Source organism: Agrilus planipennis, unplaced genomic scaffold, assembly GCF_000699045.2.
Source record: "Agrilus planipennis isolate EAB-ADULT unplaced genomic scaffold, Apla_2.0 scaffold296, whole genome shotgun sequence".
NCBI classification, from domain to species: domain Eukaryota; kingdom Metazoa; phylum Arthropoda; class Insecta; order Coleoptera; family Buprestidae; genus Agrilus; species Agrilus planipennis.
In genome coordinates this window covers 264,117-285,907 of record NW_020439096.1, presented here as the reverse complement: position 1 = coordinate 285,907, position 21,791 = coordinate 264,117, and the positions used below count along the sequence as shown (strand labels likewise).

At 31.8% G+C, this 21,791-nt stretch overlaps 3 protein-coding genes and 1 pseudogene across 4 annotated transcripts; 3 read left to right on the top strand and 1 right to left on the bottom strand.

Moving 5' to 3' along the window:
* Positions 1–1,015: 1,015 nt before the first annotated feature.
* LOC108741624 (protein PFC0760c-like) lies at positions 1,016–6,756 on the bottom strand. Its single transcript, XM_018476479.1, has 2 exons — positions 6,461–6,756; positions 1,016–3,996 (listed from the first exon to the last, which is right to left on the bottom strand). The coding sequence occupies exons 1-2, from the start codon at positions 6,503–6,505 to the stop codon at positions 1,099–1,101; spliced, it is 2,943 nt and encodes a 980-aa protein (XP_018331981.1). The 5' UTR covers positions 6,506–6,756; the 3' UTR covers positions 1,016–1,098.
* Positions 6,757–10,387: 3,631 nt separating this feature from the next.
* Positions 10,388–16,491, top strand: LOC108741620 (potassium channel subfamily K member 18-like). Its single transcript, XM_018476473.1, has 3 exons — positions 10,388–10,469; positions 11,747–12,035; positions 15,249–16,491. Exons 1-3 carry the CDS (start codon positions 10,388–10,390, stop codon positions 15,748–15,750), a joined length of 873 nt encoding a protein of 290 aa, XP_018331975.1. The 3' UTR covers positions 15,751–16,491.
* A 719-nt stretch (positions 16,492–17,210) lies between these two features.
* On the top strand, positions 17,211–20,700 carry LOC108741625 (ubiquitin-conjugating enzyme E2 G1-like). 2 transcript variants are annotated; one of them, XM_025977468.1, is made up of 5 exons: positions 17,211–17,554; positions 18,185–18,287; positions 18,359–18,456; positions 18,643–18,821; positions 19,859–20,700. In XM_025977468.1, exons 1-5 carry the CDS (start codon positions 17,509–17,511, stop codon positions 19,934–19,936), a joined length of 504 nt encoding a protein of 167 aa, XP_025833253.1. In that variant the 5' UTR covers positions 17,211–17,508; the 3' UTR covers positions 19,937–20,700. The 2 variants fall into 2 exon arrangements, with proteins under 2 accessions (XP_025833253.1, XP_025833254.1); XM_025977469.1 differs by lacking the exon at positions 17,211–17,554 and having other exon boundaries at positions 18,211–18,303.
* Positions 20,701–21,467: 767 nt separating this feature from the next.
* LOC112905316 lies at positions 21,468–21,767 on the top strand (annotated as a pseudogene).
* The last annotated feature ends 24 nt before the right edge of the window (positions 21,768–21,791 follow it).

The following is a 21,791-nucleotide window of genomic DNA, read 5'->3' as shown; positions in this document are numbered from 1 at the left end:
TATACTCCGTGCGTTTTGGGTAATATTTCTTACCTTTCGTATTTTTTTTCGTTTTTATTTTTAGTTTAAAATTGAGTATTTTAAAGAATCTTTTCAAGTAGCTTTTACATTTTTGTTATACATCAGCGCAATCTTCCAACACTTTGTCTTTTACATATGTGATGTAGCATATGGTAAACAATAATATATATAAATATTAAAGTGATGGTCCAGTGCGCTCATATGTTGCGCGAACGTATACCAAAGTGGTGACAGCAGTTTAATGATTTAGGGCTGTATGAGCTGTGTGTTTATAAGGAAATAAATGATATAATCCGTGCTCAATTACAATCGCGACATTCATCTTCAAAAATATAAATATATACGTAATGCATGGATTCAATATAACAATTGTTTTTCACCACCAGTTTGTGGATGGTACTGTCAGTGTAAAGTACATACACGAGTCGTGGGCTGTTGTGCACATGTAGCTGTAGTTCTCTGGTATTTAAAACACAACAGGTACTTGGAAGAAAAGAAATCTCAAATGGTCAGTTACAGTGACTACAGCTTCGACGCCTCTATGTCACAGTGGTCTGATAATAATAGCGAAAAATCAGATTAATCATTCTTACTATCGTTATAACTAATTTACGATAATATAATTTGTTTTGTTAACTTGCTTACCTTAAAAAACGATTGTTCCTTGTCACATACATATTAAAGTATTTGACTTTATTTGGCTTTTATCTTAATTATAATTACCCTTAGTATATATACATGAATAAAAATCAAAAATTCTTCAGGGGAAAATATACCTATCTTATTGACACCCATCCTTGGAAGCAAAACAATGTTAAATTTATGGATAACTGCTGACTTTAGGTATAGGACATGGTTAAAATTCGATGCACAGCATTCATCAATTAGGACTATAGCCTATAACTGTCGAATTTTCTTCTTGGATTTTACTTGATTTTTCGTGGTTCTCTAATGTTACAATAAGTTTATTTCTTTAAAACTAGCAATACACATATCAATAAAAAGCGTTTATTAAACTGTAAATTAATTATACAAATTTTTAAAAACGTACTCATTTCCATATTTTCTATTTAATTATCAAGAATATTCATCGTCACATTTGTTTATATGTTCCACCCTTATATACTTTGACAACATCTTCAGGCCATTTCGAACTTTCACAGGAATGCTTGCTTCCTTTTGTAATGTCTTAAACAAACTGAAAAGGAATTCATTTTCGTTACTCTTCTCAATATCTTGCGTTATCTTAAATGCAATATGTGGATTGGAAATTAAATAGTTTAAGACGCTCTTAAATCGTACTTTCTGTTGCGTACTCAAGGAATTAAAGTCTATCAGTTTGTGAAGCCCTTCCGATATCTGCAAAATCGGTACGTCGATTTTGACAACTTTAACGGCATTGCTTAAATATGTCATTATGTCTTGCGATGTCTTTTGTTTGCTAGCAAACGTTAGCATTTGAAGAAATTCCTGCAACTCTTTTGTATATTTCTTTGGGAACTTATTCGGTAAATATTTTAAGATAGTTTTAGTTACGTGCGACACGTAATTGATATCTGGTGAATTAATTACATCATCAACTAGTTGCTCACATAATTTTTTGATAATGTCCCTTATGTCATGAAGTTCTTCCCCTCCATTATTATATATGTTTTCGTATTCCCTTGCATCATTATTGGTACTCTTCTCATTCAGCTCCGTTTTCATGTAAGACTTCAATGGCACGTCTTCGCCAAAATTTTTATAATCGTCTATTTTTTCTTTGAACTTATCGTCATCTATTTTCAGCATCTCCTTTTTGTAAGGCTCAACAGCTTCGTCTACTTCGTAAGCATCAAAGTCATCCATTCTCAGCTTCACCTTTTTATAAGGCTCAAAAATTTCGTCTATTGCGTAATCATCAAAATCATAAAAGTCATCCATTTTCAGCTTCGCCTTTTTATAAGGGTCAACAGGTTCGCCTACTTCGAAATCATCATCAAAGTCATCCATTCTCAACTTCACCTTTTTATAAGGTTCAAAAGGTTCCTCCTCCTCGAAATCATCATCGCCTACTTCGAAATCATCATCAAAGTCATCCATTTTCAACTCCACCTTTTCATAAGGCTCAAAAGGTTCCTCCTCCTCGAAATCATTATCGCCTACTTCGAAATCATCATCAAAGTCATCCATTTTCAACTCCACCTTTTTATAAGGCTCAGAAGGTTCCTCCTCCTCGAAATCATCATTGCCTACTTCGAAATCATCATCATGGTCATCCATTTCCAGCTTCACATTTTTGTAAGGCTCAACAGGTTCGTCATCAATCTTCGTTTCTGGAAGGTTTATTCTTACTTCAGCTTCTAAATCACCGTCATTGTCGCCATTATCTTTATTAAGATACGTTGTTGATTTATACGAATTGGGCGTGGACACACTAGAAATAATGGTAGCACCCCCAAATGTTGTTTTTAGTCTGTTGTCATCATTCTGTGCGTCATGGAGTTGCGAATAAATCGTTGATGAAAGTTCTATTTCTTCAGACCGTCTGTTGACCAAGTCATCATGTAATGGTAAGACGTTAATATCATCCCCATTTTGTAGTCTTAGTAGCGAATCGGGATTTTCCGTTGACTGTTTTTGATATTCTAATGACAATGATTTTAAAACGGGACTTCCATACTCATAGTACCTATTAATTGGAATATCATCTTCACTTATTACAACTGCTGGTACATCATCGTATAAAGTTTGCACGTCATTGTCGTAATAGGTATACACATTTTCTGACCTGGTATTTGGCATTGTCAACGCAATACTGTTGATTTTCAATGTATTTGACGGGGTGTTAGTATTTTGTTCACAAGAATCTTTTTGCGTGTAACTTAGGCTTGATAACACCTTATAAGTATACTCGTAGTTAAAACCCATTAAATCTGGCTCTATATTCAGAGGAAAATCCATCATCAGACATCCTAAGAGTAGAGGAGTTGGATTGACTTTTTCGTTTTGAAAACCTTCAATAACCTTGAACCAGAACGGACTGAAGTACTTAGACGGTATGTCAATATTGTCATCTTTTGAAATTTCCTGTAGAACAGCATTAATGTCATTGTCGTCAAGTTCTCTAATAACTTTTTCGTCTACACCAAAAAATAGATTCCCGTAAACAGTTGCCGTGAACATTTCTAATAGTTCAGGATTTTCAACAAGATGTTTCGAAGATGCGTTTATTGATAATTGTGCGATAGGCGGTGAAACTTTTTCAAGTTGACTCAAAAGCGACAAACCAAGATCTTCGTATTTTAATTTACGTAATTTGTATAAGTTATGATTAAAATATATTGTAGAGATTTCCTTGTTAGTTAAATTGTCTAACAATTGATTAGTCGCAGATACAAAGGCATTATCTACATCCGTTAAATTTATTTTGGTTAGAAATTCTGTCAAACTTTTAACAATATTTCGTCTAACTTCTATGGCTGTTACACAGTGATTTTCTAAAAGCGATGTTACTCTTGAAACAGGAGATTCATTATTCGAATTCGAGTCTGAAAAACTATTCTCTTGAGCTGATCTCATCTGGGGTTTAACTAGAACAACTGAGTCGTCATCATAATAGCTGTGGTGGTTATATGAACCAATTTCGTCATTTTCATTAGGATCGTAACCGAAATCATATGCATTAATATAACCATATGAATTACCATAATCATGCGAATTATCATAATCATGCGAATTATCATAATGGTATAAATTCTCATAATCATATGCATTACCATAACCATATGAATTACCATAATCATACGAATTATCATAATGGTATGAATTCTCATAATAACGTGGATCCCCATAATCATGTGAGTTATGGTAATACAAATCTGGTACATAATCTTGATCGTCGGAAACCACAACTGTTTGTAATGGTGGATGATTTGACTGTAAAAGTGCTTCATTGTTGGAAATCACATAGGGAAAGCTCTGAACATTTTCTACCTAAAATTGATAAAAAAATGTACATATTCGGACATGTTATTCTAGTTATAAAATTAATTAAAATGCATTAATCTGACCCTGTAATTGTTGTCCGAATGGTATAGTTACCATTTTTCTGTATACAAGTAATCAAAAATAAAAACTTAATGGGTAATGCGGTCAGTGCTGATTTCAAAAGCGACTACCCGAAGTTCATTGTGATTGTTATATTACATTAGTTAATGGTTGGTACAGGCAGGTAGTCAAGGGGGGGAAGGCGATGGGGGCATAAGCCCCCGTCCTCAAATTTCGCATATTTTAACACTTTTGATCAATTCAAAAATGAAGTAAACTTTACTTTGTATATACCGTGATGGGCATGACGAAAACTAACAACAAAAGCTGAAAGTCTAACCTTACAAATTTCACCTACTAATTGATACAAACATGGGTGTACCCAGCTTCTGTCCTAGGGGGGGGGGGCAAGTCAGGGTTTTTTAGGTCAGATCGGCTTTATAGGTAGTTCAAGGTTTTTTTTTTATGGTAATTGCACCGTGTCTACCGCGCGGTTTATTCAAAAGTTACCATATAAGGCCCCGTTAATACTTTGACTAGTGATTAGGCGAGTTCATACATTTTCTGCGAGATTTCCAGGGGGGGGGGCAACTGCCCTCTCCTGCCCCTCCTGGGTACGCCCATGGATACGAAGGCTGCTTTGTGAAAGGAAAAGTAACTATGCAAAATTTTTGCATATATTTTGATTGTCACTTATGCATCAATGGAACTGTTTTCAAAAATTGTAGTATGTCGTATTTCTTCTTCAATTAATCCATTTGAAATTACTACAGTTTATCTGTATATGGATATTAGGCTGTGCCAAAAAAACTCGATATTTTTTTTTCTTGCTCTCCGCTCAAAATATCGTAAAATATGTCTAAACAAATATCCTGTTAGAAGCGGAGCTCATAATTTCAATTTTAAGAGGTCCATCATCGAATCTGAAATTTTACCGTTTAAAAAACACAGAAAAATGATTTTTTTACCGTATTTATTCTTGCAACCCAGGAAGAATTTTTTTTCTATAAAATCCATGGCTATATCTTATAGTACACTAAATTTGGAACAAAAAATCTCATTTTTTCATGATTTTATATTGGATTTTTGTGCAAACATCAATATTTTACTTACAAAAAGTTAATAATACAAAAATAATGACTTTACACGCCTGTAACTTTTCAAGTATTGACGATACAAAAATATATATATATATCTTTTTTGTAGGACATCAAATAAGCTACAAAATTGCTATTTAACTTTTTCGTCTAACTTTAATAGTTTAGCTGAAAAAAAGCAAAAAACGGAAAATTTTGATTTCAAAGCTCTGTAAAAAAATCAAATAATGAAAATGGAAATTCGGCTCAATGAGATTTTTTGTTTACAGCCAAAGTCAAACAATTTTTTTTGAACCAGCGGTTTAAAGTAATTTGGCTTCTTGCTGAAACCACGTTGTATTTGTCTTCAATATTTTGAATTGAACATTAAAATATTTCTTCTTTTACTCGATAAACCCAATATAGTAAGATGCATCAATAATTAAAAAAAATAATAATAAAGAAAATCATCAAAAAAGAATATTCTTAGAAGATCCAAGGAAATAACGCCTTGATAATAAGCACTCTGTATATAAGCATATATAGTACAGTATCATTTATTATCCTCATTTTTCATGCAACAACTGTCCCCAAATTATAGACACGAGCTTCATTGGTTATACTGTAAAAGGGATTAAATATTGTCTCTAATTTGTCACTACCACATTGGATTCGTATTACACCCACCGTATTTATGTATACCAAATTAGGAACAAGAAATGATAACATAACTACTGATTTAAACATACAACCATTACAGCACCCCTTAACACAATTCACGATGTAACTACCAACCTTTTTACATTTAGCCTAAATGTTTTATTAATAGTTAGTCACGATTGAAACCAGCTCTGTTTCCAGGAATGCCTTGGCGGAATTAAAAGTAGCCATATACTCAAATTAGGTTTCATATGAGCATGAGTTGATACCAAAAGAATTTTCAAATCTCGTTGTTCAGTGAAATTATTTATTATTCAATAAACAGTTTCAAACCTGACAATAGCAACAGCATAATTAATCCTTTAAATGCATCATAACCTTAAGTTTACACTCAGAAGTAGCTACTCCAAATGCTACTGCTATGTAACATTGAGGTGTATGTATATAAAATAGGTGGGTACTCAAGGAACGACTTGATCGTCACAATAAGAGTAGACAGTCACTCAAGTTTATACATATCACCCATTGTCTTCAGTTTAGATTTTCTTTTGGACTCCCGAAACACAACTTACCTATTGTCTTTAATCATTTTTTGTAGTTTTTGTTTTTGAAGTAATGTGATGAATTTCAATTTCTCTAAATTTTAAATAAATCGATTCTCTTCTCTAACTTACCAATATTATGGCACAACTGACTATTGTTATCGAAATTATCGGCATTGTTTGAACGATAGCACTGCATCTAAATACAATTGGGAACAGTTTTGTAATATCCAATCTATTTAAAAGTAACCGTAAAATTTATATAAACATAAAAGTGTTATAAAACCCAATACCATCGCCAATTAATGGATTATCGTAGACTTCTATTAATACACAATTATTCCTTATAGCTACCAAACAATAATTACACGGACTATTAACCATTAAAATAAGTATAAGGAAAACTAATAATGGAAATGGCTTTAATTTTAAGTACTCGCTCTATAGTTTATTCCTCAAAATTAATTTGTGTCCCACTCAAACGAAAACAATTTTTATGTGGGTAGATACAAAGAAAATGTGTGTCAAGAAAACATATTGAGCTTTATAATAAATGTTATATCAACGAATTGATAAAGATAGAAGACGAAAAATTAGAAGAAGTGGCTGATTTTAGATACCTAGGAAGTCAGATAAGTGAGGATGGAAAGAGTAGTAGGGATATAAAGCAGAGGATAGCGCAGGGTCGTGTCGCCTTTAATAAAAAGAAGTCACTTCTATGAAACCAGCTCTGTTTCCAGGAATGCCTTGGCGGAATTAAAAGTAGCCATATACTCAAATTAGGTTTCATATGAGCATGAGTTGATACCAAAAGAATTTTCAAATCTCGTTGTTCAGTGAAATTATTTATTATTCAATAAACAGTTTCAAACCTGACAATAGCAACAGCATAATTAATCCTTTAAATGCATCATAACCTTAAGTTTACACTCAGAAGTAGCTACTCCAAATGCTACTGCTATGTAACATTGAGGTGTATGTATATAAAATAGGTGGGTACTCAAGGAACGACTTGATCGTCACAATAAGAGTAGACAGTCACTCAAGTTTATACATATCACCCATTGTCTTCAGTTTAGATTTTCTTTTGGACTCCCGAAACACAACTTACCTATTGTCTTTAATCATTTTTTGTAGTTTTTGTTTTTGAAGTAATGTGATGAATTTCAATTTCTCTAAATTTTAAATAAATCGATTCTCTTCTCTAACTTACCAATATTATGGCACAACTGACTATTGTTATCGAAATTATCGGCATTGTTTGAACGATAGCACTGCATCTAAATACAATTGGGAACAGTTTTGTAATATCCAATCTATTTAAAAGTAACCGTAAAATTTATATAAACATAAAAGTGTTATAAAACCCAATACCATCGCCAATTAATGGATTATCGTAGACTTNGGATGTGGGCTGTTCTAGTTTTAGGGAAATGCGAAGTTTAGCTCAGGATAGGAAAGAGTGGAAGTACGTGTCCAACCAGTCTTAGGACTGATGACTTTATGATGATGATGATGAGTAAAATATGACAATTAAATCAAGAAACCTAGCAGCAGTGTTATTGCAATCTCAGCAAATGCATAAATGTGGAAAAGGGACCAACTTTGGTACAAACGGCGTTCGAAATTGAGTTGAGATCTAAACGGGTACCCAAGATATACTGGAGTTATGTTCTTTGATATTGAATTTATAACTAGGCATGTTTTATATTTATTAATTACTAAAACTTGGTACTAAAAGAAGGTGATATAAAAAGGGAAATTAGAAGAAGGGGAATATTAGGAATAGGTACAAAAAATATATATGAGGAGAAAGGACAGGAAGCTTAAGGAAATTGAAAGTGTCATGAGCAGTTAAATAAATAGAGAAGAATGGGTGTGTGTGTGTGTGGGGGGGGGGGATGGTGAAAGTTAGGTGTAGTGAAGTGGTAGGAGATGTTGAGGAATGTTGGTAAATCAAGATACGTAGATTGCATAAAGAATCGGATGAGGGAGCATTGGCAGGAAGATTATATGCCAGGGTATTTGAAAGGAATAGAAGAGATGGATGTGATAACAAGGTTTAGAATGGGAAATGAAAATAGAGGATCTAAGTTGAGGTTGAAAGATTATGTAGAATATGTGAATTGGGAAAGGAAACTTTGATATATATATTCGGAAATTGTAACAAAGGTAACGATTGGGATGAGTGTAGTGATATGATATGATCCATTTAAAAAGTATATGTAAAAAAATAAAACGGAAGAGTATTGGAGAGCAATGGGTGGATGATAGTAATGTATAGGAGAAGGGATAGTTTTTTAGTAGTCCTGGTAGTTACTGTATCGTTGATATACAAATACAGTAAAAGTTCTTCATTCGCGGGGTATACGTTGCATAAATATGCCGCGAATACAGAAACCGTCGATATGGAATGGTAATTAGTATGAAATCATAGGGGATACTTTCAAGTTCCAAAATAAAACCAATATGTATCAGAATAAAATCAATTTATTGAGAAATTCGCAATTAAAATTAATTGTTATAATCACCTTTGAATAAGGGTTTAAACAATTTAGTGATTTTTTCTTGTTTTGAATTTTGAATTAGTCCACTCGGTTACATCTTTTATAAAAATCGCCTCAGCACGAGCCAACAGTATTTAACTGATGCCGATACGTTGAAAAATAACACTGAATCCTTTTCTGTATACTCGGTTACATCTTTTATAAAAGCTGCCTCGGCACGTATCAACAGTACATACTCAAAAGATGCCGATACATTGAGGGGACTCGGTAGTAGTACACGCGCCGTAGAGTAAAAACATGCTTATTGGTTTTAGATATCATGAGTTTAATGTTTGGAACAGTGGTTTGAAATTTTGTAGGAAGATCGATAAAGTTTTGTTCTAAAGCCTGTCGAAGACCATTGTTTAATTTCCTTAATTTCTATTGAAAATACGTGTCCTGCATGAAGCATCAACTTTAAGCACTTGTGAAAGCTTTAAATGACCATATTATTGAAAACTAAAAATGTGACGAGTTAGTGTGAACCTTTGTCTGTTACCATACAAAAAATCAGATATTTATCTATTAGAATAGAAACTCATATTTTCGGAAAAATTCATAGTAGGCACGAGCGGTCTATTGCGTTCAATCTCCTTAATAAATGACACCGAATCCTTTTCATCCGCGAATAATGAAATTTTTAGCCGCGAGTGCAGGAACTGGGTTGTAATTTTTTCACCCGCGAATAATGAAAACGCGAATAAAGAAACCGTCAATAAGGAACTTTTACTGTAGTCGAAAAATTTCCAACTTTCATGACGAATTCGAAAGGAAACAAACGTTGCAGATTAAATATATCTATTTACAAATGACCTTCGATTGTTAATAAAAAAAAAGAAACATATTAGTTTTTAAGTTATATTTAATAATAGTAATTGTCCTATATGAAGAAAGTTTAGTTTGATTAGTATTGTGTATACGTGTAAAAAACTTTGTGTTGAAATAAATACTTTATTAAAACTTGCTAAGCTTTAAAATTCAATAGGTGTTTATCAAAGAAAATGATTCTATTAATTAGCCCCTATTTAAATTTTTTATCGGCAAATCCGACAGCCCCGAACGCCACTAGTACCAAACGTGACCTTCTTTTCGCATTAACATAATTAATTTTAGAAAGGTTTTATCCTTTTTGTGCGCCTCAAAGGCTATACCGTAGTGGTGAGTTGATAAACGAACATAAGGATATTCCATTACAAGCAATTATTAAAGGGCAGACTTTTAAAAAATACAAATACCTTCAGCCTTCACTGAGGACGTGTGGATTAGAACAAATTCATTTAAAATGCAGGGTTTTTTTTTATTTAGGAAAACACTTGGCTATGTCGATTTGACTACCGATTTTTTCATGGTAAATTCATGTATACAAAGTGCCCTAAAAATAAGCGACTATCATCGAATAAATTTTTTTCAAATGGTAGCACCTATTTTATATACATTTTTGAATTCTGCATCGACTTTTAACTTAGATCAACTACAAAATTACATAATACCCAGATTAACTTGCTTTACCCAAATGCCGACAACCCAAATATACCAGCAGTATGGTATGGTATGGTTCCAATGGGATGGAGCACCCCCACACTATTCCCAAATAGGTAGTACCAGATTACCTTAACCATATTTACCCAAACAGATGGATCGGAAGGAAAGACATTGTGGAATGACGAGCTAGGTCTTCAGACCTGATTGATTTCTATCCATGTGGTTATCTAAATCCAAGTTACTTAAATAAACCTGAAAATATTGAATAATTGAAGAACAGAACAGAACTGAATTACAACAAACCCAACCAAAACCTTAACTAGAGTGTACAAGACTTTCAAGATCGACTTGCTTATTGTCAGGAATTTAATGGTCAGCAATTTGAACGTTTAATTAAATAATTTGTTGTGGTATTGTTTAATAAATTTCGAAAAAACAAACCCCTCAATCTTAACTGTGTTTGTTCCAATCTACTCACCTCCTCAAATGAAAGAAATAATTCTTAAATTTATGGATAACTGCTGACTATAGTTAGTTAGCTGGTACATGAAACATTAAATCCGTGGTAGTTGCTTATTTTTGGACCACCCTGTAGCAATAGACGTATCCAAGTGTTCTTCCAAAAAATTAAATCCCTTAATTTTAAATTAATTTGTTCCAACCCACGCGTTATCCCTGACTACTGTAAAGTAGCATAAATCTAATAACTGCAATGTAGGCTAATAAAGGGGGTTACATTTTGTTCAAAAGATTTTGAAGTTTTGGTTAGTTTAAGATAGTTTTCAGAGTAGCGGGTGACATTTGTACAAACCTCAATACCAGGTACTGTTCGTTTCAAGAAGTTAGAGATATGCCTCTTCCCTTTAATAGGATGCACCGTAGAATAATTCCAAATTCAATCATATTTGTCCGCGGAGCTCATTTCCCCACCGATCATCGAGCGAGAACTAGACAAAAGTGTACAGTACCATTTTCAAAATTATTTAAACTGCCTCGTTAAAATTTAAGAATATGCTTTATTTAAAAGCATATTTAACCAAAAATAATAACAAGTGAATTAACTTAACGCTCTACACACCNAAATATTTTTATTTTCTTTGTGAAAATTTACACAATTATCAAATTACTACAGTATCACATTTTTGACATTAGGGCGGTTTGAAGGTTAGAATTTGTAGGGCATGCTAAGATGTCACGACTTTGTTTATGTTACTGTGAAAACGAGATAATATTTACATTTACGAATTATACTGCCCTTTTTCATTTTTGTATTACATATTTATCGAAATTTTTTTTAGTACCTTTATGTCAGTTGTACATATGTTACATATAATTATATAACTACAACAAGTATAAATATGTATCATATAATACTGAATTTTATTTACAGGATATGGAAACATTACACCCCGTACCTCTCTCGGAAAAGCCGTGACAATGGGTTACGCCATCTTTGGTATCCCATTAACCTTACTATATCTGTCTAGTATAGGGTCGATACTTAGTAAAGTAGCTCGTGGGGTATTTTCCCGCGCCCTTTGCTGTTGTTTGTGTTCAAATTGTGGATATTGTTGTTACGATGAAAAACGTATGGCGGAGAAAGAGCGGAGGCTTCGTCGCAAACGACAACAGATGGAACTGCAACAACAACTCGCGTTGCAAGAACCATTCTACGTCAGGTAAACTGTTAATATGAAAGATGGCCTATGTACTTGATAAAGAGTTCTCTAGCAGTTTATTTTGATTTTGGTCCACTTTTATTTCCTTGGCAATTTTATTTTCACTTCTTGCTTGTGCCTGCCAGAATAGATATACTAATTAAGAAATGGTTTGCAATTAAATAATAAAAATAAAAAAGTAATGAACGAAACCAAAATATGTGGATCTATTTGCTGCCATCTCTACTTTGCTTTGATGAAAGGAACTAGATATTATCTCATTACTTCTATCTAAGGATTTCTTAATCGGTGGGCATTTCTACACATTAGAAAAGTTTTCTATAACTGCAGTTGATCAATGCATATTTGGTCATTTGTCACTAATTATTTCATAACTTAAGTTTAACCTCTCAATGGTGAATTGGTGAAACATGATTAATTAATATGAAATGTTTTTTTTGTCAATTGGACAGTGATTTTGATCTTATGAGATCATTTTCAATCGTTGACTAATAATAAATTCAAAAACATATAAAAAAGATATACAATAGGGAGGTAATATTACGTAATTATAGTTGCCCATTAACTTATTTCTCAGAATTGCAAACTGTTTTAATAAATGCATTATCATAAATTGTGAAGATGGAACATAGTCTTCTTATCGTTCACAGTTCTATGATTTATTGGCCTCCCGTAATGACAGCTTCTAAAGAAAATTTGGGTCCGCGGCTACAAAGTAGCAAGTCCATATATCTACTTAACATTTGAAAGATCACAATTCAATTATTTGCATGCAAGCTTTTTCTTTACTGGAGACAAGGAGAAAGAGAATTAGATTTTTTTTAAAGTTCTGGATTTTCAATTCTACTCAAAAAAACGCGGGCCCTGACGGAATCCCCCTTTTCGCCCTGGCCTTCTCGACAGCCCTGCACATAATGGCAGTTTTCGGAATGACCGTACATTAAAAAATTTTCAATTCGATATGTTGTGGGTCAACGTTGGTTCGGAATGCAAGAATTTTAGAAATTCTCCCAGGTCAGGAATTAAGTTGAATTCCACTGAGCGGCATAACCCACAGGTTTAGACCATTGCTTGGCAATGGGGATGGGGCACCGGTTCGATTCCGGGTCCATCTGGCTTGATCCAAGTTTTTCTGTGATTTCCTTGGATCATTTTGGCAAATGCTGGGACAGTAGTATTCCACAGATAATCTTTCATTCTCTTCTGAACTCATTTCGTCCGTCTCATCTTTCTCACCCGAACCGCCACCCACCCATTCCCTCGATTCCTGAAAGGATGTTGAAGAGAGTCTTCCGCTCTATCTTCCGGCATAGTCCGGAGGGACTGCCCGCCCACCAGCAATGGATGGATGGATGGAATGGAATGAAACACCCAAAAATTTTTTTTAAGTTGAACCCAAATTTTCTTTGTACAAGCTTCTTTAATATTTATTTATGTCGTTTGGTGTGGCAATGACGAATGTTTGTTGAACCAAATATGATCAGCACAGCTTATGAATTTTGAATAACGTTGACATTTCGTAACAGTAAACTGTTGAAAATGATCTCGTAAAATCCAAAAAATAGTACCTCTGACAAAATAAATTGCTGAATATCTACTAATTACGTCTTCTTCGTTTTTATTTTACGTTACTTTGATAATCTCCCGTAAATTGGGTCCTCACTTGAATCACGCTTCCTTTTGATGCTTTGATAGCGTGGACTACATTAAAATTAATTTCTACTTATAGCTGTATCTATATCACCATCTACTTATCATTATCTGCTGCTAAAAACAAAACTAGATGTTACAACAACCTTTAAAGTACTTCTTTGAATTCAGAGATGTCATTTATTTGAAATACTTATTTAAATATTTAAAATGCCAATACAAAATAAAAGATACGTATTTTTATCTTGCATTTAAATACTCTTTTGAGAAAAGCATTTTGTGCTTTATTTTTAAATTATTTTTATATTTCATACTTTTCCAAATGTATTTTCTATTTATAAAATGCAAAATACATGAATGTTGCTTACATTGGCCATTGAAGATGAGAAGCTTAAAAAGGGAACAAAGAGACATTCCGTGAATACCTTCTAATTCTTTAACTGGAGAGAACCCAAAAAACTCTAAATTCCTTGAAAATAGATAATTTAAAATATTGGATCGATATTGTTTTCCGGGTTCAATATCATGGTCCATGGAATTTTGAAGTTCCAAATTGATATCAGCACCTGCCAAATCACCACTTATCGTACTTTTGGGAAGTTAGTACGAAATTCAATGAATTACGACAAAACAGCCCGCAAAACAATATCGAATTGATATACGACACCTGTGTAAAACTGATAATTGCAAGATATTGTGATGTGCTAATAAATGCCCATAATCCAAATTTCTTAGAAAACGATTCGAAAAACTTCACTTATTAGATGAACCCAAAGCTAAAGAAACTATATGGATTCCATTTGTTTCTCTTATTATAATGTGTAAGAGATCGGAAATAAAATGCGGTTGTAAATATGTTGATATAAACTTATTGATGTTGATTTTACATCAATGTAATTATTTGCAACCCTACTTTGGTTCTGATCTTCACAGTAAACAAACTATTTTGACATCAGTGTATTTTTTACAATTTAAACGGGTGACAAAGGCAAAAAAGGAAGCATATAGAAGAATTATTTGTTGCTGAAATGAAGAAACAATAACATAAAGATAGAAAAACTATATCTCAATCTCTTCGAGCAGAAAAATATGAATCATTGTCAATCTTACCCCAATCACCATTATTAGTCTAGAAAAACTCCAATATTTCAAAAATTAGAAAATGCCTGCAAGGTTTTCTTAAAATTTTATACTTAAGTAAATATAGAAAATTAAATAGGTTCTAGAAAAAAGCATTTATTTGAAAAAAAGTATTTAGCATCTAAAATGCAAAAGGGAAATCTATTTTTTATTTTACATTTGAAATAACAAATCAAAAAAGTATTTGCATTTTGTATTTAAATACTTTTAAAAACCATTTTGCGTATCTCCATTTGAATTAGTTAACGATTTACCGAAACTGCCTATAGCGTGCTAATGAGATCTAATAGGATCGGAATCGCGGCCCACGTTTAATAAACACTATAGATTTCTCACCAAGAAGTTATAACGTTCTTTTTCTTTTCATGTTACCTCTATAATCTTTTGCTTGGTAATATTTAAACAAACTTTTATTAATTACAGATCGAACGTAAGTTTTGACTCAACCCCTAATAATCTTCATTCTCCTTTACGTGATGGTCCCCTGAAGGATCCGGAGACGTCAAGCAGCATAGATAATGAGTCAAAAACTTCCATGCACGGTCTTAGTATTCTAGCTCCAGTGTTACTTTGTTTAGCTATGATGTTTATATATATCTGTGTAGGCACTTTTGTTTTATACAAATTGGAAAACTGGAATCTTCTAGATGGGTTTTACTTCTGCTTCATGTCACTGACCACCATAGGCTTCGGTGACATGGTCCCAGGGTCTCGAACTTATCCCTACTACGACTCCGAACAAACCTTGTGGTTCTGTTCGTTGTACATAATGTCCGGAATGGCTTTAACGGCAATGTGTTTTAACGTCGTCCACGACGAAATCATTCACAGGCTCAAACACCAGACCAAGAACTCGCCAAAAGCAAGATCGACCAGTTTTCCAGAAGAATTAAGTTCCTCAGACCCGTATAACTTGCCATCATGACAATTCAGTCAAACCAAGTCTAACTTTTATCAAAGAAATATGACTGAAGAGACTTTACTGAGCACGGGAACGCCCACATCTGTTATAGAAAGTAGCCACGAATTGTCAACTGTGGGAAGTAAAATACCTGAAGTGCTCGAGGGACCGGTCATTACTGGCGTCTACACACTTCCAGAAGAACCCGAAATTGAAGATAACGAAGATAATACGGAAATGTAATTAAACAGTAACTTATCAACTACTCAACCGGTGCTAACTTTAATCTAGAGCTGCACAAAGGAAGACAGTAGCTACCTACTACGTTAGCCAAAAGAACTAATTATGTTTAGCATTTATTTAGGTACTTTATCGTTTCTTTTTTCAACTTTTTACAAACCGATCATCGAAATATTAACAAATAGGTAAAATATAAATAAATTAATTGATTAATACACAGGTGCTAGTTCAAAGAAAAAAGAATAAACTTTTTTGGATACATACAATTTTGAGGAAAATTTGTACAGGACCGTAACATAGTGTAAGTCACTTTTTGAACTTCTTTCCTGTAAGCATTACCCACTACCTAACCAGTTATAAATCGTATGAATTCGACGATTCAAATAATGTAAAAAGTAAACTGTAATTGCGTATATGTTGACTGTTTACTGAGCAATTCCATGCCTGAATCAGGAATGAACATTAACTTACGTTAGCTGTGAACTTAAGTGTAAAATATTTGTAATATAAAAGACAAAAATAAAGATTTACCTAAACTAAATAGCCATGTTTATATATCGTATTTGCCATATTTATCGTATTTACCTCTGTTAGGAAATCATCATTTAAGTAACTTTAACAAAAATTACCATTTAATTGGTGCGAACATGCAGGCAGTATTAAGCATCTCGATAACATTTGAAATTGTTAATTCATTATTATATTCAGTATACCTGAAATCTAAAGTGTTTGAAGATTTTAAACTAGCTCAATAAAAAATAAAATGGGTCTTTTGTTAATAATCCTTTTGGTTTCTAAAATTTTGTGTGAGATTTAAATTTGATAAACTCGATATTACAAAGAGCATTGTTTCAAATTATTGAAACAATCATAGTTGCATAATATTATTATAATAATATACTGTAAATTGTGATTAAATTATATCATTATGTGGAATATGGAGATGTAAAACATAATTTTGAATTTATCTGAACATTTGAAAATCGTCAATTCTTTGAACCATTTTTGTGTGCACTGATTGGGTTAATATGCTTTTGTTTTATAAATTTTGCTTTTTATCTCATATTTTATATAATTCCAACAATTGCTAATATTTGGGGTACTTTTTACCTAACTTAATTAATTTTAATTGTTATTCTGGAAACAAGTTATTATAACTTAGTTATAAGTAAAACTTCAAATGATAAAAACTCTTCTATTAAAAAGTTTATATTCCTGATCTAAGAGTGTACTTTTCATATTCGACATTTACCTCAAAATTATTAGTTTTTCTTTAAAACTCGCAACACCTGTATCGGTCTTGGTTGGAATGCAGAAATAATTTAAATTTCCCTCTAAGGACAGTGCGAATTCTAGTGAAAGGAAGATAAAGCTTCAACGAATCTACCATACAGAACTCGTGTCAGCCGAGATACAAACCTCTCCGGAAATAACATATGTTTGACGAAGTTTCATGCGGTCTGTGGGTACGACAACTTCAGCCATTTTCTGTCGAAAAGTGTTTATTTTCTAGATTTTGATCAAAATTAAAATCGCAATTAAATGTCAGAACCACAGTCTGCACTTTTATTAAGAAAACAACTTGCAGGTGAGTCAATTTCGTCTACAAAATTAGTCTCGTGACAGTTGCCTTTGTTTTTAAAAAATGTGATTAATATATTAGCACAGTTATACTTGCAAATTGGGTTTTATTTTATCTGATACTCGACCTTTCAGATAGTTTTTATAATTCACATTATTTGTTATATGTCAATTAATCGTAAGCAACCCGTTTAATTTCATCTTACGTTCGAAAAATCAATAATCCTTTTTTTATATTTGATTTTGAGTGTTAATTTTGCTTATTAAAGCGTTTAGGTTCGAGTTACGAAATCCTTTCTTTATTTACGTAACTGGTTTTCTTTTGGCTTGCTTAAATATTTTTATTTTCTTTGTGAAAATTTACACAATTATCAAATTACTACAGTATCACATTTTTGACATTAGGGCGGTTTGAAGGTTAGAATTTGTAGGGCATGCTAAGATGTCACGACTTTGTTTATGTTACTGTGAAAACGAGATAATATTTACATTTACGAATTATACTGCCCTTTTTCATTTTTGTATTACATATTTATCGAAATTTTTTTTAGTACCTTTATGTCAGTTGTACTTAACCTCACTTTTATTTATGGTATTGTTTTATTTATTCCACATTAATTAATCTATTATGTTTTAGAACTTAATAAAAACCCTGTAGAGGGATTTTCCGCAGGCCTTATAGATGATAATGATATTTATAGATGGGAAGTATTAATAATTGGTCCTCCAGACACATTATAGTAAGTCACTTTTGAGGTAGTAATACAATACCAGGTGACTTTGCTTAATGACTTTTCTTTATTTATTGTAGTGAAGGTGGGTTCTTCAAATGTCATTTATATTTTCCCAAGGAATACCCACTAAAACCACCAAAAATGAAATTTATAACAGAAATTTGGCATCCCAACAGTAAGTACTCTTTTCCATTACGGTTGTCATTTAATGATATTATATTTGCAAATTGTTTGCTTGTTTTCCTTTCATTAAATTACAGTTAGAAATGGAATACATTCTAAGTGAAAGCTTAGTTAAACTAGAAAAATATTTACATGTAGCTTAATCAGTAAATATTTATTTACTTATGTTCTTTTTTAGTTGATAAAAATGGGGATGTTTGTATATCAATTTTACATGAACCTGGGGATGATAAATTCGGATATGAGAAAGCATCAGAACGGTGGTTGCCTGTCCATACTGTAGAAACTATTTTAATTTCAGTTATATCAATGCTGGCTGACCCAAACGATGAATCACCAGCTAATGTTGATGCTGCTGTAAGTAATTTTTTTTACACTAAATATTTAATTTGTTTATTATTTCCTTTTTATCGCTATTCGTCATTATTCATGTGTTATAAAATATATTAATATTCAATTTTTTTTTTATAAACTTTTGAAGAGAAAGGAGATATCGTTTTTTCTTGTTATCTTATCTGTGTATGAAATTAAACAAATGATAAAGGTACAAAGTTAAGCTTTTTAATTTACAAAAAAAAAGACGAAATTGTTTTAACTTCTGATTTTTAATAAAACCATGAGTTTTTTTGATTGGAATAGTTAAGTTAACTTTTCAAGCTACCTGTTTTTACATTTATTTGAAGAATTCTTTTAATGAAATTAGAGTTGTTAATCCAACAAAAATACAGAATACCTAAATTCTCATCTTTTTAGTTTTTCATGAAAATCTGGTAACAATATTTATCTATTGTCTTCAGTAAGCCTCCATTTATTCAGTACCTTTTGAAATTGTCAAGGTAGAATCCATCAATACTGTTTAATATTACAACTAATTGTTTTACTCTTAATTATTATTTGTTTTTGATTAAAATATTTTTGTGCAACAACAAGCATTCAAATATGAATTCAGTCCAAAATGTATTTACTTTAATTTGATGTCATGCAAGTAACACAGTTAATAAGATACAACAAACTTTTCTTTACGCTAATTAATTAATTTCATTTTGTACATCCATTTACGGGAATGTTTTAATTTAATTTTTTGCTTGTATTACAATTCTCATATTTCCAAAACCGCTTTCCACTATTTAACAAAATTATTTACTGTAATTACTGTTTGTATTCCCTTTTTTAATAGTGTATTAAACCTTTCTTGGATGAAATATAAAAGAAATGCTCTTACAGAGAGTGATAGACGATTAAATCGGTAATTTAAAAGTCAAATATCAAAATATAAGTAAATAATACCAAATCAATCGAAAATAAATGCACTCTTTGATGCGTAATCTTTTAATCTTTCATTCAACATGAAATTCGTTGCACATTTTTAAAGCCAATTTGAATTTATATTGCAGAAAGAATGGCGAGAGCATTATTCTGAATTTAAAAGGAAAGTTGCTCGTTGTGTGCGGAAGTCGCAAGAAGAGTGTTAGTATAGCCTTTAAAAATAAACATTATGAAATTTTGTGGTAACATCAGTAACGGTTTCGTGAAATCCGCAGTTTTCATTTTCTTTTAATTAATTCACTTTGTTCAAACGAGTAGATTTTATGTATAATTTTTGAGACCTTCTCGCTTCCTTTTGGGAAGCGTAGAAGATACGAACCTAGCCTGCCTCAGTCTCCGACCATGCCTTTCCCAATTCCTCGTTCCTCCCCCAGTCCCCTCATCTGCATGAGATCTCGAAACGGCGCAAAAAACATATGTTCATATATTTTTTTTATTAAAACCGAGGCGCATCTACTGTGTGATTTTGCTTTAAACAAATTTATTAATATTAAGACGATTCAAAAAAAATATATTGTACATCGGCCGATTTTGTTTGTAATTACTTAACGAATAATAAAATATTATTGTTTTAGTGCGGTTTTTAACATTGTATTGTAATCTTGTAAAAATTGTTCTCCTTTTTTATTAGTTGTTTTTTAACTTCCTCTTCTTAGGTAAATAAATGAATTTGAATTAATCGAATCGAATTGAATGATTATTGAAAAATGTACTGTGTCCCCAATATTTGTAATAGTGATAAATTGTATATGGTGTGACATTTATTGTGTACACACTCTTTTTTCCAATTGATTACAAGAAACACAATTTTTTAATTTAAGTGTATAGTGTATTGCTTTTTAATTTTTTTCCTTTTTTATGACGTATGGTTTCTGTAGGTTTACTTATTTAAATAAATTTATTACAAAAGGTTGGTTTTGTGATTTCTAGAAGAAATATATTGAAAATACGAAAAGTAGTATTAAAATAAGGACAGTTTATAGGATAGATTACTGTTTGTTCATAGTTAGACGTGTGGGGTGCTCTAGTTTTAGGGAAATGCGAACACTGATTCAAGATAGAAAATATTTTAGATTAATTTTGATTAACAGTCCGTAAGTATGCAACAGTTAGTTTTATAAAATTACAATTCATTTTTTTCGAGAGTCCTAAGTCAAGTAAAATAGTTTTTTCTGTTCTATTTTTACTGGTTATTAATTTTAAACAATAGGATATATTAACAATATTAAGCCAGTGTAGTAAATACACTTAAAATTATATTTATAAGTTTATTTGATAATATTTTATAAACATGAAAAAAAAAATAAATGCTTAAAAAGAATTTTGATAATGAGTGTTTTAATCTTTAATTTTCAATTTCTGTTTCTGCATCAGTGGTGATAAAAATTCCTAGCCAATAAACTAACAAACTTTGATTTTATTATAAGTAAAACTATAACCACATTCCTAAGAAAAAACAATAATAAACAAATAACTCAAACATGAGAGTAAAGAAATTTCCCGTAATGTGTGTTGCATAATGTTTGTACAATATTCACCTGGGTATGCCGTGCCTATATTATATTTGCAAATTGTTTGCTTGTTTTCCTTTCATTAAATTACAGTTAGAAATGGAATACATTCTAAGTGAAAGCTTAGTTAAACTAGAAAAATATTTACATGTAGCTTAATCAGTAAATATTTATTTACTTATGTTCTTTTTTAGTTGATAAAAATGGGGATGTTTGTATATCAATTTTACATGAACCTGGGGATGATAAATTCGGATATGAGAAAGCATCAGAACGGTGGTTGCCTGTCCATACTGTAGAAACTATTTTAATTTCGGTTATATCAATGCTGGCTGACCCAAACGATGAATCACCAGCTAATGTTGATGCTGCTGTAAGTAATTTTTTTTACACTAAATATTTAATTTGTTTATTATTTCCTTTTTATCGCTATTCGTCATTATTCATGTGTTATAAAATATATTAATATTCAATTTTTTTTTTATAAACT

Coding starts and splice junctions, on each gene's coding strand:
- LOC108741620 (XM_018476473.1), top strand. CDS start 10,388: ATGCCGACAACCCAAATATACCAGCAGTATGGTATGGTATGGTTCCAA. Junction 10,470..11,746: donor CCCACACTATTCCCAAATAG/GTAGTACCAGAT, acceptor TTTTATTTACAG/GATATGGAAACATTACACCC. Junction 12,036..15,248: donor CAAGAACCATTCTACGTCAG/GTAAACTGTTAA, acceptor TATTAATTACAG/ATCGAACGTAAGTTTTGACT.
- LOC108741625 (XM_025977468.1), top strand. CDS start 17,509: ATGTCAGAACCACAGTCTGCACTTTTATTAAGAAAACAACTTGCAG. Junction 18,288..18,358: donor GGTCCTCCAGACACATTATA/GTAAGTCACTTT, acceptor TATTTATTGTAG/TGAAGGTGGGTTCTTCAAAT. Junction 18,822..19,858: donor CAGCTAATGTTGATGCTGCT/GTAAGTAATTTT, acceptor TTTATATTGCAG/AAAGAATGGCGAGAGCATTA.
- LOC108741624 (XM_018476479.1), bottom strand. CDS start 6,505: ATGCCGATAATTTCGATAACAATAGTCAGTTGTGCCATAATATTG. Junction 3,997..6,460: donor TCAGTTGTGCCATAATATTG/GTAAGTTAGAGA, acceptor TATCAATTTTAG/GTAGAAAATGTTCAGAGCTT.